The sequence below is a fragment of the Poromitra crassiceps genome (genome assembly GCF_964638095.1).
Source record: "Poromitra crassiceps genome assembly, chromosome: 6".
Lineage (NCBI taxonomy): Eukaryota > Metazoa > Chordata > Actinopteri > Beryciformes > Melamphaidae > Poromitra > Poromitra crassiceps.
The window spans coordinates 9,310,161-9,327,887 of NC_139627.1; the positions used below are offsets into that span (position 1 = coordinate 9,310,161).

The 17,727-nt window shown below is 45.0% G+C and overlaps 1 protein-coding gene across 1 annotated transcript in view; it reads left to right on the top strand.

Annotated features, from left to right (window-relative positions):
• The window catches only part of LOC310778530 (chondroitin sulfate synthase 3-like), a gene marked incomplete at both ends in the record, with an annotated part of 121,752 nt that extends 106,342 nt beyond the window's left edge, over positions 1 to 15,410 (top strand). The window contains one exon of the mRNA XM_083638984.1: positions 13,839 to 15,410. Coding sequence (XP_083495110.1) covers positions 13,839 to 15,410 — 1,572 coding nt within the window. The remainder of the gene's footprint in view (positions 1 to 13,838) is intronic.
• Between the last annotated feature and the right edge of the window lie 2,317 nt (positions 15,411 to 17,727).

Here is a 17,727-nt window from a genome sequence, read left to right on the forward strand (position 1 = left end):
AGGATCTAATTCACAATAAAAACTAACGTGAAATAAAGTTTGACTGAGCTCCAGCTAAATTGTCAAATACCGCCGTCTGCTCGCTACCCAGGCACTTATGTATGTACTTAATTAACTGAACCTAACTAACTATCTGGTGTGCACAGCATTGTCAGACTAAACTCCGGCTGACACCCCAAAAACCTACAATCCGCTACAGAAAAATGTATATTGTTTGGTTATTAACTGGCCCCTGGCCTCATATCATTTCACGAAAGTGGCCCCCGGGCAAAGCAAGTTGAGTATCACTGCTGTAGGCTAACGACAAACATGGAAGAAGCAGATGAGAACGGGTTGCTTGGCCCGGTGGACGGGAAGTTTAGATTTAAAAAACTCCCTGATGGAAGCGTGGATAAGAACACGGTTGTGTGTAAATTCTGCAACAAAGAATTTGCATATTCAAGGCAGCCTCCGGTATCACCTCAATGCTAAACATGTTGCAGCTGCCTGGAAGCCAGAGCTAACGTTAACTTAGCCGCTGATCATGCTAACGTTAGTCCTAGTCCTAGCACCAGAGCTAACGTTAACTTAGCCGCTGATCATGCTAACGTTAGTCCTAGTCCTAGCACGAGCAGGCAGAGTCGCCAACCCACACTCGACCAGATGACGGGGTTCAGAGCCAAGATGAGAAAGTCCACGTCTGACAAGTACTAATACAGCAATATGTATTGTCTATTCATTGCTTTTTAATCGAGTCCCACCACTAATATATATAGATATATATAGATATTAGGGCTGTGAATCTTCACTGGCCTCACGATTCGATTCGATTACGATTCAGAGGGCTTCGATTACGATTATCGATGCATCTCCATGCATCTTAAATCGATGCATCACTTTTTTTCCCCAATACATGATTTATTTTTTCTCACTTTCTTTTTTCTCACTGTGTGGCTACTTTTAAAATAAAAGTGCATTTGGAATTGCATTGTATTATGATCCATAATTAAAATAAACAACTGCATGTACTTCCATTATATTTTATTCGATTATTTAAAAAAATAAAAAAATAAAAATCGATTTTTGACATTTGTGAATCGATGCAGAATCGTGCACGTCCGCATCGCGATGCATCTTATAATCGATCATTTTTGACACCCCTAATAGATAGATATGTATATATATATATATATATATATATATATATATAATATACAATACCAGAACACACATAAAGAACCAGCAGAAAGAACGACAGCTTCCAGAAGCTAAACTAAGATAACATAAAAGGAGTGTGGGTAAGAATAGCGGGGGAGGCTTCAAATGAGCAGTGCAATAAGTTCCACAAGCGGGGAATTCATATTGAAAGATGAAAGCACTAGTAGATGTTGAATCATTTAGCCTGGGAGCAAAGATGCCTGTGAAGAAGTGGGAGGGGCGGCCATATTGGCAGAGTGCTTTTTGAATACCATGGCCACAGTAGTAGCCTAATGATGGGAAAAGAGATGTCCGGGACTTCACAACACTGTCTGTCTCTGATGCTGATCTTATTCATATGCTGCAGGCATATATACTGTACAAGACCAAAGACCTTCAGATTATTGCCCACGCTCGCTATCAAAGCAAAACACATCGAATAGATTTGGTGATTGGATTTGGAGCAAGACCAAGTTGAGAAATGTTAACAAAGAAAATATATTTGGAGGGAAGCCAAAAGTAGAAAGAGAGATCTACAAAAGCCCCTAAGAAAAGCAAGAGCTCTTTATGCACGTTGTGCTTGTAACCGTTTGGTGAGACGATACCACTGCAATGTAATTACATGGCTATTAGGATGGTCAGAGAGGAGACAGAGAATTAAAGTTGAATGAGATCTGGCCAGCCTAGATTAAAGGCAGCCCATTATATTATGCAACTTTTTCTAGCTTTCCATTTGCAAACACTGCACACAGCCCCTCCCCCGGCTCCACAGTCGAGTGAGAGAGAGAGAGAGAGAGAGCAGTTCAGTGGTCGAGTGAGGTCGACAGTGAATGGAGAGAGCGAGTGGCGCGAAAGCGGGTGAAACATGGATGAAAGGTTATTTTCTGATGGTTTCACAGTGATTCTGTTCTAAAGCTAAAAGCACAAATAAGTTTGTGTTCCAGCTAAGCCTTAGTGTCATGCAGGATGGACGGTGAGTCTCATGCTGGAAACGTCAGTTGAATCTGTTGGTGCCAGTGAATCACTGTGGACGGAACCCTGCAGTGTGCAAACTGCTTTTATTATTCCGTTTTGCACTGTTGTCACCTTCAGCTCAGCACCTGCCTTCATTTGGCTTTGGGTGTGTGTGTGTGTGTGTGTGTGTGTGTGTGTGTGTGTGTGTGTGTGTGTGTGTGTGTGTGTGTGTGTGTGTGTGTGTGTGTGTGTGTTAGGGATGGGGCCGATCCAATATCAGTATCGGGTGCTGATATTGGCACTAATTCACAGATCGGATCGGATTGGAATTGGGGGGGGGGGTTTGCAATTCCAGCGCGGGCCGCACAGGGGGCACTGGCCGTAATTTGCCCATGTATAACAGTATCCTTCTTTGCCTTGTATATTTTCTTAATTTTGTCTGCTTTTTGCAAGGTATATTAAAAAAAAATCTTTAATTGGCCAAATCTTTGCCTATACTGTATATTCAAGAAAAATATTGGTATCGGCATAATATCGGTATCGGCAGATATCCAAATTCAGGTATCGGAATCGGATCGGAAGTGAAAAAAGTGGATCGGTGCATCCCTTTTGTGTGTGTGTGTGTGTGTGTGTGTGTGTGTGTGTGTGTGTGTGTGTGTGTGTGTGTGTGTGTGTGTGTGTGTGTGTGTGTGTGTGTGTGTGTGTGTGTGTGTCTGTGCGTGCGTGCGTGCGTGCGTGCGTGTTTCTCCTACTCTTTGATGGAAGGTAGACAGCAGCCATCTATGCGTCATTTGAAAGAAACAGACAAAGAAGCTCTGCTGTCTGGAGGAGAGGACTTCACAGAGGAAACAACATGACTTGAATGTAACTGGAACCGGAACGTGTACTCATTGCCTCATACTGTGCACAGCTTGCTAACAGCTGGGAAGTCTTATGCTGGTCCTCTGGGAGGTTAGCTGAGGATAGTAGATTCTGCCTATTAATAACCACGTAAAACTGGGGAAATGATTCGTATGGAGTGAAATATGTAAACGAGAACTGTGATTAAGTCTTTATGATCTGAGGTGGTGTGAGAACACAGGAACCGCTGGGACATACGGTTAATCTTTATTTCCCTATAAAGATAAAGGGATGTTAGTGACAGACATAAGGTTAATCTTTATTTCCATATAAAGATGAAGAGATGTTAGTGACAGACATAAGGTTAATCTTCATTTCCATATAAAGATGAAGAGATGTTAGTGACTGACATAAGGTTAATCTTTATTTCCATATAAAGATAAATGGATGTTAGTGACGGACATAAGGTTAATCTTCATTTCCCTATAAAGATAAAGGGATGTTTGGTGATGGACATAACGGTAATAATGTTTGGTTTAATATAATATTACCATGAAATGAAATGTCCCCATTATCATTTTGTTTCTGGCCCTGTTAGCGTATTACCTAGTTCCTCATTGCGCGGCTCGCGAGACGCTGGCGGCTCTCGAAGCTTTAGTTGGCGGCTCTAAGAAATTGCAAAAAAAAAATATATATATATATTTGATTCCCCCCCCCTGCTCTCCCCAAAATTTCAATAAACCTTTGTGGCATATTATTACAATACAACAATACTGGTGTTGACAGTAGGTGCCAAATCATTCAAAACAATAAGCATTTTGCTTTTAGGAGTATTGTGCCAGCGTGCAGCGCTGTTCCAAAACGTGTCAACGTGTGTCGTTGCCTGGGAAACGCACATCCCATAATACAACTGTTCGCATCACATCCCATAATAGTATGATGATACTTGGGATGCCATTGCGAACATAGAACAGGTTAGCTAAAACTTTAGCGTCGCCAGCGACGGCCCCCACCGACGGCCCCCACCGTTGCGGTCGGGTACGTTTCGAAATCCCTCCAGGCCTGAAAGCCTATATATATGTATGTGTGTGTGTGTGTGTGTATGTGTGTGTGTGTGTGTGTGTGTGTGTGTGTGTGTGTGTGTGTGTGTGTGCTTGGTTGGGGTGGCTTTTGGTGTTTTGCGGTAAAAGTGGCTCTCCTATTGACTTTGTGCTGCCAGTGCGGCTCTCATCGAAGAAATAGTGAGGATCACTGGATCACTACATCAATTTCAATCTAATCACCCAGATATACCCATTGTTTTTATTTATTTTATTTGACCTTTATTTATTCAGGGGGAGTCTCACTGGGAGCAATGCTCTCTTTTTCAGGAGCGCCCTGTTCACATTCATACCTGATAGCTGACCAGTACAACCACAGTCTGATCTGCTGGCCACTGAGCAGCTCCACTGGAGCAGTTGGGGTTAAGGGCCTTGCTCAAGGGCACCTCAGTGGTGGTAATGAGGGAGGGGCAAGCTATTACCTGGTTATTACCTAATTATTACTTCTTCATTATCACACTATTACCATGTTGTTAGCCAGCTGTAATGTAAAGTGCTACCGGATAATGTTGTGGTCCAACACCATTGAGGATAGAAAGTCAGAAAGGCCTGGCACATAGTGTTTGGTTTTGTGCTCCACCAACAAAAACAGGTCTGCATTTCAAATGTGTTTGCTCTGGCAGCACAGCCTCCACTACAGCAAGGACATGGGACGTTGGAAATCAATCATGTTTGAATGCATTTAGCTTAGGTGATTTCCGCTGCAGCCCCCGTCCTCGCTGAACACAGTATTGATTGTTTTCCTACACCGTCTAGACAACCTTGGATAAAACATTGCTGGTTTATCACTTTTAAAAATGTATTACTTTTGTTTTGTGCAACATGCTTGATTTGAATAATTCCCCACTGATGTACATGGTTATATAAAAAAAAAAGACATTGTTTATCTAGGCTACATTTTCAGAATGCTCATTTTGGTCAGAGTTCAAACTGGAAGGCCTCCTCACTGAACTCTGTGTGAAATCTTATTGTGGAATTTCCAACATTGTGAGGAACTGCGGTTTTGTGACAGAATTGTTTTTAGAGATAGAATTCCACAAAAAATAAGATTTTGGAAAAGAGGATTGTGACGCTTCTGCTGGAAATCAGCACTTCATTTTGCAGATGGTTTGACTCACCTGAGCATCAAACAGCTGAACAGCTCTGCTCCCACATGCTATAGGATAGGCTAACCCGTTAGCTTAGCCCGCTAGCTAACAGGGTGATGAGCTGATTCTCTTCAGCTGTTAAAATTATCTTAAAGAACCGGAACCCACCGAATAAAAAAACAGTTACTGTGCTATCTTTGTTATTGTGACGTTCCGTTTTGTTTTCGTCCCTAATACACCTTACTGTGTGTTTCTTGGTCATCTCAAAATCGACACTGCTACAAAAACATTTGTATGACTTTTCCGTCTCAGACAGCCTCTTTCGACATGTTTCTCAACGTGAAAAGCAGGTTGTGACTGAGGTGACGTAAGGATCCCATGCAAAACTGACCCCCCTCTCAAAACACCCCCAATCCAAAACAGAATTATTTCTCTATGGCTATTTTACAATTATGGAATAGGTTACTACAATAATTAGTTCTTCTTCTTCTTCTTCTTCAATTTCAGCCAAAATGGAACATTCTGCAATATTCCATGTTTTACAGTTGATTCAATTTTTATTATCAAATTCCGTGATTCTGTATTTTTTCTGTATTGCGGAAATGAGGTGGCCCTCCCATAGATTTATTTATTGCATGTTACTGTGTCCTTAAGAGAGATCACAGATAAATGTTGCTAAATTAGTGGCATATAAATTGATGTGTCACCCTAATTTCTTCACTGTAGGTGGAGGTGTAGTAGCACCATGCTGTGAATTTCAGAGGAAAGCTAGCTGAGGCACTGCTTTGCCTCTGTGTCGTGTCCTCTCACAGAGAAAAGCTAGTTGAGGCACTGCTTTGCCTCTGTGTCGTGTCCTCTCACAGAGAAAAGCTAGCTGAGGCACTGCTTTGCCTCTGTGTCGTGTCCCCTCACAGAGAAAAGCTAGTTGAGGCACTGCTTTGCCTCTGTGTCGTGTCCCCTCACAGAGAAAAGCTAGTTGAGGCACTGCTTTGCCTCTGTGTCGTGTCCCCTCACAGAGAAAAGCTAGCTGAGGCACTGCTTTGCCTCTGTGTCGTGTCCCCTCACAGAGAAAAGCTAGTTGAGGCACTGCTTTGCCTCTGTGTCGTGTCCCCTCACAGAGAAAAGCTAGCTGAGGCACTGCTTTGCCTCTGTGTCGTGTCCCCTCACAGAGAAAAGCTAGTTGAGGCACTGCTTTGCCTCTGTGTCGTGTCCCCTCACAGAGAAAAGCTAGTTGAGGCACTGCTTTGCCTCTGTGTCGTGTCCTCTCACAGAGAAAAGCTAGCTGAGGCACTGCTTTGCCTCTGTGTCGTGTCCCCTCACAGAGAAAAGCTAGTTGAGGCACTGCTTTGCCTCTGTGTCGTGTCCCCTCACAGAGAAAAGCTAGTTGAGGCACTGCTTTGCCTCTGTGTCGTGTCCCCTCACAGAGGAAAGCTAGTTGAGGCACTGCTTTGCCTCTGTGTCGTGTCCCCTCACAGAGAAAAGCTAGTTGAGGCACTGCTTTGCCTCTGTGTCGTGTCCCCTCACAGAGAAAAGCTAGTTGAGGCACTGCTTTGCCTCTGTGTCGTGTCCCCTCACAGAGAAAAGCTAGCTGAGGCACTGCTTTGCCTCTGTGTCGTGTCCCCTCACAGAGAAAAGCTAGTTGAGGCACTGCTTTGCCTCTGTGTCGTGTCCCCTCACAGAGAAAAGCTAGCTGAGGCACTGCTTTGCCTCTGTGTCGTGTCCCCTCACAGAGAAAAGCTAGTTGAGGCACTGCTTTGCCTCTGTGTCGTGTCCCCTCACAGAGAAAAGCTAGCTGAGGCACTGCTTTGCCTCTGTGTCGTGTCCCCTCACAGAGAAAAGCTAGCTGAGGCACTGCTTTGCCTCTGTGTCGTGTCCCCTCACAGAGAAAAGCTAGTTGAGGCACTGCTTTGCCTCTGTGTCGTGTCCCCTCACAGAGAAAAGCTAGTTGAGGCACTGCTTTGCCTCTGTGTCGTGTCCCTTCACAGAGAAAAGCTAGCTGAGGCACTGCTTTGCCTCTGTGTCGTGTCCCCTCACAGAGAAAAGCTAGTTGAGGCACTGCTTTGCCTCTGTGTCGTGTCCCCTCACAGAGAAAAGCTAGCTGAGGCACTGCTTTGCCTCTGTGTCATGTCCCCTCACAGAGAAAAGCTAGCTGAGGCACTGCTTTGCCTCTGTGTCGTGTCCCCTCACAGAGAAAAGCTAGTTGAGGCACTGCTTTGCCTTTTAACGCCTGATGCCGAGGGGGCGTGACAAATCGGCGTATTTGGACGCCCCGGGATTGAGACCGGTTGGGTTGGGAATACAGCTAGACGTATATTATGTAACTAAATGGTTTTAAAAACCAACTGTTAACATTATGTTACATTCTGATGCCACGATCAAACACTCGCTTGTATTATGCTGTTGTGACTGACTGTAAGTTGGTGTGAGAGGTTTTGATTGCATCCACAGTATGTGGTGGTCTGCAGGCACAGCATCTTGAACAGCCAGCTCGTGTGTGCTATGCTGTCCTGACATTACCGTCATGTCCTTCAAATGAAAGCTGGAGAGAAGTGGGTAGCTTTGTTTTGTCGTCCTTTCAGCACTTGACGGGTGGACATATTGTTCATTAAAAGAAAAATCACTACAAGGAAACAAGGACACACTGAAAAATGATTGGCTGTTGACAACCATTGACCGCCAACGTTTTCTCAGCTGACAGGCTTGTTGAGTGTCCGCACATTAGCTTAGTTTCCCTCTCTCTATTGGAAATGACTGAGTGGGGAACGTAGGAAATATCATTCTCACTCTATTGATTGGCTAAAAAAAATTATGTACTTACGACAGTACTTGGCTTATGGGGCTGCGTTGATCAGATTTCAAAAGTAATATTAACTTTGCTTGTTCCCCCCTGGAAGCAGTGATTTGTCACGTTTCATGGCAATGCTCGACTTACAAAAAGCATTGGACACTGTCAACTTTGTCAATCACCAAATGTGACTACTGTCTGCAAACTGAAGGCAGGAGGTTTTAAAGGGGAGACTGAACTGGATTCAGTCATACCTCTCGCAGTAGGTTTTAAAGGGGAGGCACTGAACTGGATTCAGTCATACCTCTCGCAGTAGGTTTTAAAGGGGAGGCACTGAACTGGATTCAGTCATACCTCTCCGATAGAGTCCAAAGAGTAGAAGTAGGAGGAGTACTTTCTGAGCCCAAAAACCTCACCTCAAGGAAGCATTATTGGTCCTTTATTATTTGTGTTGTACATTAACTCATTGAGTGCCAGCCACTTTTGGAGAACGGACGCTCCCAGTGCCAGAGTTTCAGAGCGTTTTCAGTGATTTCTCGAGGCCCACAGAATATTGTGTGATATTACTATGTAAACACCGAACACGCCCAAAGAAAGATGAGACTCTCTTCTATCATCAGCAAAAAAAAGTTTATTGATATCATTTTCCGTTCTTTAGTTATCAGCCGGAGAAGATAGGTTGATTTCAGCAAAAACAGCCGTTTCCATCTAGAAGCTGAGATAATCAGCCTTTTGTGAAATGAAGCATTTGAAGCAAATCACTGACTCTGAAGCTAATATTTTCTGACCTGAAACATCTGAACAGTAATTTCCTTCAATAAACAGCACCCCCACCCCCCTCAACTCCAAACTCCTCCTCCGTGGGAGTGTCTCTGGTGGCTCTGCTCGCTCTGCTGGCTGCTGCGTGTGTCAGGCGAGTCTCTGCTGCCTGCTATGGCAGGCTCTGCTGCGCCACGTTCGGATGGCGGCCGCTCGTCGGGGGAGTCTGGATGGGGCTCGCTGAGTTCGTCTGCGTTTCTGGGGTTTCGGTTGTGAGCTGGGATGAAGCTGCGTCCGATTCTAGGCTTTCTGCTGCTCGTTTCAAAGTGCGTTGCACCCAGTCTATTTTCGGAGCGCTCCGCCTTGTGCGCCAGCTCCCAGCGCGACACTGAAAAGCCAAACCATTCTCATGAGAATGGTTTGGCTTTGGTTTTATTTTCTGGCGGCTAATCGTGTGGAGAAACTATGCAGCAGAGACAGAGGGGCTCATTTGTGGGAGCGGATTGGCTGCTGTTCGCAGCTAACGTTGGCTCCAGCCAGAGCAATCTGTGCCGCTCTGGCTCATGCATCGGTTTCTCTTTCATCACAGGGCTTTTTCTGCTGTTTTTCCTCAACTTTCTCTAATCTGGAGAGCACTGTCGCCACCTAATGGGTCTGTAAAATAGGTTATACACATTCAATAGCTCCCATATTTTTATAGGAGATGTAACAGGCTTTGATCCACGTCCCACCGTCAAAAAACGCAATTGACGACTTTAGTCGTCATTGGCACTCTACGTTAGTATTTGAATTGACGACTATAGTCGTCATTGGCACTCAATGAGTTAAAGGAGAATTTCATTTTTTTTTACCTGCAGCCCTCTCCTCACATTAATTATGATCTGACGACTCACCCAGTGATCTCTGCAGCGTTTTTGTCCGTCCTAGGCGTTGTTGTGATCGAAATAGTGTGCAAGTCAGTCCTAGAATGTAGCTCCGTGGGGTCCAGCGTGTTTTCCTCCATGTAAATAGGCAGTTTTATTCCCGTTTTCGACGCATATCGTCATAAACTGTTCCCTAAGGAACGATCAGACTGCAATTGTCCCCCGGGCTCTTTTCACTGGTGGTTGCAGGCAGCCCATTTTTGCCTGTCGGGTCAGCTCTCCTCAGGAAAGTCTCACTGACCCGACAGGCGGAAATGGGATGCCTGGAATTCCTGGCATGCCTGTAACAACTACCGCTCGGCGCTCTTTACCGCTGTAAAGAGCCCGGGGGACAATTGCAGTCTGATCGTTCCTTAGGGAAGTTTATGACGATATGCGTCGAAAACGGGAATAAAACCGTCTATTTACATGGAGGTACATTCTAGGAGCTACGGAGCTACATTCTAGGACTGGCTTGCACACTATTTCGATCACAACAACGCCTAGGACTAGGGATGGGTACCGAACTCGGTACTTTTACAGGCACCGACCGAATTACGTCGGTACTGCCCCGTACCAGTTCACATAAAAACGAACGGTACCAAATTTCGGTACTTGAACGCATCTGAGTAATAGAAAGAGAGTGGTGAAAATAGAAATTCCGACGGAACCTTAAAGGCAACACGCGAGAGCGCGTTACGTCAGTACGTCACTCTGGTTCTGAAAGCAAAACAGGACCAGCCGAAAGCTGTGGCTACACTTTACCAAGATAGACTCAGACAACACTGGTTGCAACATGTGTGATGTGAATTGCAAAGCTGGCCAGGGAAACACCTCAAACTTGAGGAAGCATGGTCAAACACAAGATATATTTAGCTAAATGCTGAAGACTGTAACGTCTTAGATAGGCTGAGGGTGAATGAAGCAGATAGCCTACCGCACCGGAGCTAACGTTAGCAGCACCTCCTCAGCTGTAACGTTGAGAGAGGCATCGACTTCTACAACATCAAGTAACGTTATTTAATTAGCTAGCGTTAGCTGGATAAGTTGTTTCACTGCCGTTGTGGTTGTTAGATAACGGGGCTTTTCACTGTCTTCACAACGACTGCAAACGTTACTACGTTAAACGTTAAACGCTAACGTTACTCTTGCTGCAGTAATTGTCAAGGGTTCAACAGAATGTATTTCCTCAGCCTGTATAGTAGCTATCAACATGAAATAAAAAGCATTTGAGAGCTTAAACCCGTGGGTTTTTATTTGGAAGGGTTACATTTGCCATAATCTTTATTCACATTTCTTAAAATGCATTAGAATATTGTAATTTTTAATTTTTGGGGTTAAAGATAAAACATTTTTTTAATGAACATTAGGGCAAATATAATACGAAAAGCCAAAGGGTTAAGCTCTCAAATGCTTTTTATTTTATGTTTCTATGTGCTACAGAGCCTGAGATATGAAGGCTTTAGTGAATACTGACCGCTCTCTCTGAGAAGTTTGGATTATTATTTTTTTTACAACTGTAATTTTTTTTGTTATTAGAGCGTGTAAAGTACCGAAAATGGTACCGTTTTGGGTACCGTACCGAATTCCAGGTACCGGTATCGTACCGGTATCGGTTCAAATGTGAACGGTACCCATCCCTACCTAGGACGGACAAAAACGCTGCGGAGATCACTGGGTGAGTCGTCAGATCATAATTAATGTGAGGAGAGGGCTGCCGGTTCAAAAAAAACGAGATTCTCCTTTAATGACATGGAATCAGCCTGCTCATGTCCTTTATTTCTGTACGCAGATGATTCTGCCTTGTTGGCAATCTGGGAACCCAGGGTCTATGTTTATTGGTAAAAAGACTCTGGGTCAGCCCTACTGTTTTTCCCAGCTTCCTGTACAGCGCGCCTCTCCTGCCACCGTCACTTCCTTTCTTGCGTCCGTGCTCCACTGTTTACAGTCTAAATAGCAACTTACACCACGACTTTAGAGTAATTTTCCACTGTTGTTGTAAGACGAGTTGACGTCTTCTATGCGGTTTTAACGTTATTAGTGAATAGCCGAAATGGACGCGGAAAAGGAAGTGACGGTGGCTTTTCCGTCACGTTTCTTTTTCCCGCGTCCATTTCTCATATAACACATATTAGCCCGATCCATTTGAAAGAGTTGAATTGGCTCCCGGTTGAAAGTAGAGTTCAACAGTTGAAACTCATCATGGTCTATAAAATATTGCATGACCTTTGTGTATTTTCAGTTTGTTCGGGACACTCATGACCGGAACACGAGAGCTAGTGCAGCGGACTTGAAACTAGCTAATGGAAAAAGCAAGGTGGGGAGAAGTACATTCCTCTACACGGGGGGGAGAGGAGTGGAACAAGATCTCTAACCAAATTAAGACTGCAAATTCTCTGAGCGGTTTTAAGAACCTTCTGAAAGAAATCCTGCTGAGTAAGCTAGAGTAGTGAGTGGAGTCTTTTCTTTTGTTTAATTACCGTTTCTGAACATTTGTTGCTTGTATCTCTCATTTTACTGTATTCTTGATTGCTCTGTAATGTTCATTTTATGTCGTGATGTCCTGTTTTTAAGACCATGTTGGAAATAAGTGTCCGCACTTTTACATGTACATCCCTTGGATTTTGCTATCTTTTATATCCAAATAAATTCAATCCGTCAATCATTGTTTTTCTAACCCTCTAAATTTGCAGACTACCTCTCTTCTCGTTGTCACAAATCAGGAAAATCCAATTATCTCGCCTGTAAATGACCAGGGACACAAATAGCAGTGCAGCAGGCGAGCAAACGCACCGTCAGTCAGAGGGAACAATTTAATTAGCTAAACTTGGACATCTGCATACATTTGCACACTGACTCCATGTCTGTATAGCTCTGTCTGATTATACTACTTGGAAGTCAAAGCCACAACAATATACTGCACACATATTGCAGATTTTCAAAATATTTGCCTCTGACGAGTTCTACCGCAACATATAATCAAGTTCCACAATAAATATGTAATTGTCCGATTATTGTTGATTAAGAGCATAATAAATCTATATGGGTGGAGGGCAAAGGGAGCTGAGAGTGTTGTTACTATTGGTAAAGAATAGGATGAGTGGGCAGTATCCTTGGAGACATCAGTGATGATTAAAAGAGGAGGAGGAGGAGGACAGGCTCTGTGTCCTGGGCTATTGATTTGACAGTGTATTCCTTATAGAGAAATATTGATTGAAATGATACGCAGCATTGATTCCAGGCTATTTTTTTACCTTGGCAAGATCAGAGTGCTTCTAATTCAGACAACTGAGCCGCCCGACCATATCAAATAAGAGATGCACGATCTGATTCTCATATCTGAATTTGGATATCTGCCGATGCGATACTGATTCTGATACCAGAGATACCACGGAGCTGCAGCCTCCCCCTTCACATAGTAGCTGGCTCCTACTGTGACATCAAGTAGTACATGGTTTGGTCATCAATTATCTCATAGCATTAGTTACCAGCTTCAGAATATGCCATAATATTAAATTCAACCATTAAATTAAAGGAACACTCCGCCCATTTTCAACCAGCCTTGTATCATTAGAACATCAGTAGTATATCAGAAAACTGTAAACGGTTTTGAAGTCTGTCATTTAATTTGACAGTTATTGAGTGTTAAAGTGTGGACCAGTGACATCACTGGTCCACACTAACTCAAATTAATAACTCATTAACTCAAATCAACTCTCAATAACTGTCAAACTAGATGAATGATGAATAGTTTGACAGTTATTGAGAGTTGATTTGAGTTAATGAGTTATTAATTTGAGTTAGTGTGGACCAGTGATGTCACTGGTCCACACTTTAACACTCAATAACTGTCAAATTAAATGACAGACTTCAAAACAGTTTACAGTTTTCTGATATACTACTGATGTTCTAATGATACAAAGCTGGTTGAAAATGGGCAGAGTGTTCCTTTAAGGTCATTAGATATTTCCAAAACAATTGATCTACTCAAAAATTATTAAAATAACATTGGGAATTAGGAATCCCCCTCAAATATAGACTAAAATATCTCCAAAACTAAGGACATGTTGTTTAGCTAACTGCTAGCGTTACTAGCTCATTACTACTACTACGACTTACTAGCACTGTTTCATGTTATGTTACGGTGGGTTTATGGTCTAGTCTAGTGCAAGCTATGAATGCAGTCTGGATCGGCAACGTCAATCTAATCATGATGTTGTCACTCTCTCCACAGATGCAGCAGCTGTTCTATGAGAACTACGAACACAACAAGAAAGGCTTCATCGAAGAGCTCCACAGCAGCAAGATCCACAACACCATCACCCTCCACCCCAACAAGAAGCCTGCCTACCAGTACCGCCTCCACAGCTACATGCTGAGCCGCGAGGTGTCCGCGCTCCGCTACCGCACCGTTCTGCTGCACCGCGAAGGCCTGGCTATGAGTCGCCTCGGTGACACGGAGGTGCAGTGGCAGGACCAACAGCTGGGGGCGCCGCCCACCTACATGCGCTACCGGCCCAGTGAGAGGAACGACGTCATCGAGTGGGACTTCCTCACGAGCCGCCACCTTTATTCTACCGGCGAGAACCAGACGCCCCGGCAAGGCCTCGGCAGCCTGCTTCGGACCGCGCTCGAGGACACGATCCTCCAGGTCATGGAGATGATCAATGAGAACTCCAAAGCTCGTGGCCGTCTCATTGACTTTAAAGAGATTCAATATGGCTACCGCAGGGTTGACCCCATGCACGGTGCAGAATACATCCTGGACTTACTCCTCCTGTACCGGAAGCACAAGGGCCGAAAAGTGACCGTGCCTGTGAGGCGGCACGCCTACCTTCAGCAGTCCTTCAGCCGGCCCTTCTTCACTGAGTCTGAAGAATTAGATGTGGCTGAGCTCATGGATGCGATCAATTCCGAATCGCAGTCTCTGTCATTCCTGTCAAACTCTCTGAAGTTCTTCTCACCCTTCCAGTTCTCCGAATCGACCGGGGAGATGCGGGAGCGAAGCCAGAGGAAGGTCCACATCCTGGTCCCCCTGACGGGCCGATACGACATTTTCCTCCGCTTCATGGAGAATTTTGAGAAGACGTGTTTGATCCCCAATCAGAATGTTAAGCTGGCCATCGTCCTGGTGGACAGTGACAGCAATCAGGACAGGGAGAAGCACTTGGAGTTAATCAAAGACTACCACAAGAAGTATCCCAAAGCAGAGCTGTCGGTCATCCCAATGTCGGGCGACTTCTCGCGAGGTCTGGCTCTCGAGCTGGGCTCCTCGCAGCTCGATAATGATACGCTACTCTTCTTCTGCGACGTCGATCTGGTCTTCAACGGAGACGCCCTGCAACGCTGCAGAGACAATGCCGTCCAAGGGAGACAGGTCTATTTCCCCGTCGTCTTCAGTCAGTATGACCCCAAAATAGTCTACGCTGGGAACACCCCGGAGGAAAGCAAATTTGTGTTCACCAAGAAAAGCGGCTTCTGGCGAGATTATGGCTTCGGTATCACCTGCGTTTTCAAGAGCGATTTGCTAAAAGCTGGTGGTTTTGACACCTCAATCCAAGGCTGGGGACTGGAAGATGTGGACTTGTTCACAAAGGTTATAAACTCCGGCTTAAAAGTGTTCCGCAGTCAGGAACCGGGAATTGTCCACATTTACCACCCTGTTCACTGCGACACTAGCCTCGAGCACAAGCAACACAAAATGTGCCTCGGATCAAAAGCAAGTACGTACGCATCGGCCATGCAGTTAGCGGAGCTGTGGCTGGAGAAACACATAGGGGTGGGCTATAACAGAACTTCTTCCTGACATTCCAGCCCTGCTGGACTCTCCATGCAGGGTTACCTCAGGTCTGCTTGACTCTCCCTGCAAGGTTACCTCAGGTCTGCCTGGGTGCAGACACCTTTGGAGTATGTGTGTGGTGTGGTGCAAGTCTGGCTTTGGAAGAGATAAAGCAGACTGTCCTCACAAGGGAAATAACAACATTGGTCGATTTTCAAGGGGGTTAAAACGGACAATGTTTATGAATGTGACCTCTGGCGTTGTGTAGCTAAGTGCATGTGTGCAGTGCATACACCAGATTCGGGAGCTGTAACCAGGAAGTAGCGGCGCCCTCTGGTGGTCTTTAACGTAATGACAGTCTGATATTGAAATAGGTTGCTGATACGTAAGGGGTGGGACCGGTAATTTCCACGTCTTTCAAGCGGGAGAGGCAGGTTTGCATCTCGACGTGGTCCATTTTTAACGGTAACTCAAACCATAACCCTAACCTTAACCAAGTCCTTTGCGTTTTTTGTCACGCTAGAGCAGTAGTAAACAAAAACAGTCTATGAAACACATAGCACAGCTTTCAATGCTACCGTATGCCCTCGCATTGCTCCCCCAGCTGTCTGCTGTGCTGTGTCTGCACTAGACAGCCTGTGCCGTGGAGACATGCAGAGCGGCCCACAGCCAACCGGCCGCACTCAAACCAAAACCCAGAAATGCACAGTCCCACAGCTGCCATACAATCAGACACTAACCTGGTTTCACACAGTCCCACCGATACAATCAGACCCTAACCTGGTTTCACACGGTCCCACCGATACAATCAGACCCTAACCTTGTTTCACACGGTCCCACCGATACAATCAGACCCTAACCTGGTTTCACACGGTCCCACCGATACAATCAGACCCTAACCTGGTTTCACACGGTCCCACCGATTCAATCAGACCCTAACCTGGTTTCACACGGTCGCACCGATACAATCAGACACTAACCTGGTTTCACACGGTCACACCGATACAATCAGACCCTAACCTTGTTTCACACGGTCCCACCGATACAATCAGACCCTAACCTGGTTTCACACGGTCCCACCGATACAATCAGACCCTAACCTTGTTTCACACGGTCCCACCGATACAATCAGACCCTAACCTTGTTTCACACGGTCCCACCGATACAATCAGACCCTAACCTTGTTTCACACGGTCCCACCGATACAATCAGACCCTAACCTGGTTTCACACGGTCCCACCGATACAATCAGACCCTAACCTGGTTTCACACGGTCCCACCGATACAATCAGACCCTAACCTTGTTTCACACGGTCCCACCGATACAATCAGACCCTAACCTGGTTTCACACGGTCCCACCGATACAATCAGACACTAACCTGGTTTCACACGGTCCCACCGATACAATCAGACACTAACCTGGTTTCACACGGTCCCACCGATACAATCAGACCCTAACCTGGTTTCACACGGTCCCACCGATACAATCAGACCCTAACCTTGTTTCACACGGTCCCACCGATACAATCAGACACTAACCTGGTTTCACACGGTCCCACCGATACAATCAGACCCTAACCTTGTTTCACACGGTCCCACCGATACAATCAGACACTAACCTGGTTTCACACGGTCCCACCGATACAATCAGACCCTAACCTGGTTTCACACGGTCCCACCGATACAATCAGACCCTAACCTTGTTTCACACGGTCCCACCGATACAATCAGACACTAACCTGGTTTCTTTCCAATCACATCAACAGCTTGATCCACAACTGCTCGCAAGTAGGGGTGGGGGAAAAAATCGATACGCCATAGTATCGCGATATTTTGCCTGACGATATTGTATCGATATTTGGACGCCAAGTATCGATATTGCAAAAAAAAAAACAAAAAAAACACAACACAACACACAACACCACATGCATGAAAGACAGGCTTCATCATTTAGCATTTGCAAGTAATTTATAAATGTTTTATTCCTGGTTAATAAGCAAATTTATAATGTTTACTAGCAGACCCGTGGGGACCCCCCTGTGAGTTTGGCGCCCCTGGTCTGGAACATGACATCATCAAGTAACCGGCGTAACGCATTTCGAATTAAACGTATCACCTGCAGCTCAGAGGTCCTTTTGGGAGTTATTGGAAATCGACTTATTCTGTTGTTTCAGTATGAGGACATGTTGGGTAAAGAGAGAGACCAAGCATCAAAGATAGCCAACTAAATAGAGCGAGAGTCTGAGGGTACTTCAGTTATCTTTGGTGCAATTCATTTTATTTTTTTATACCGTATTTGTTGTTGTTTTGTTTTTTGTCATTCAGTTCTCTACAGCATCTTCC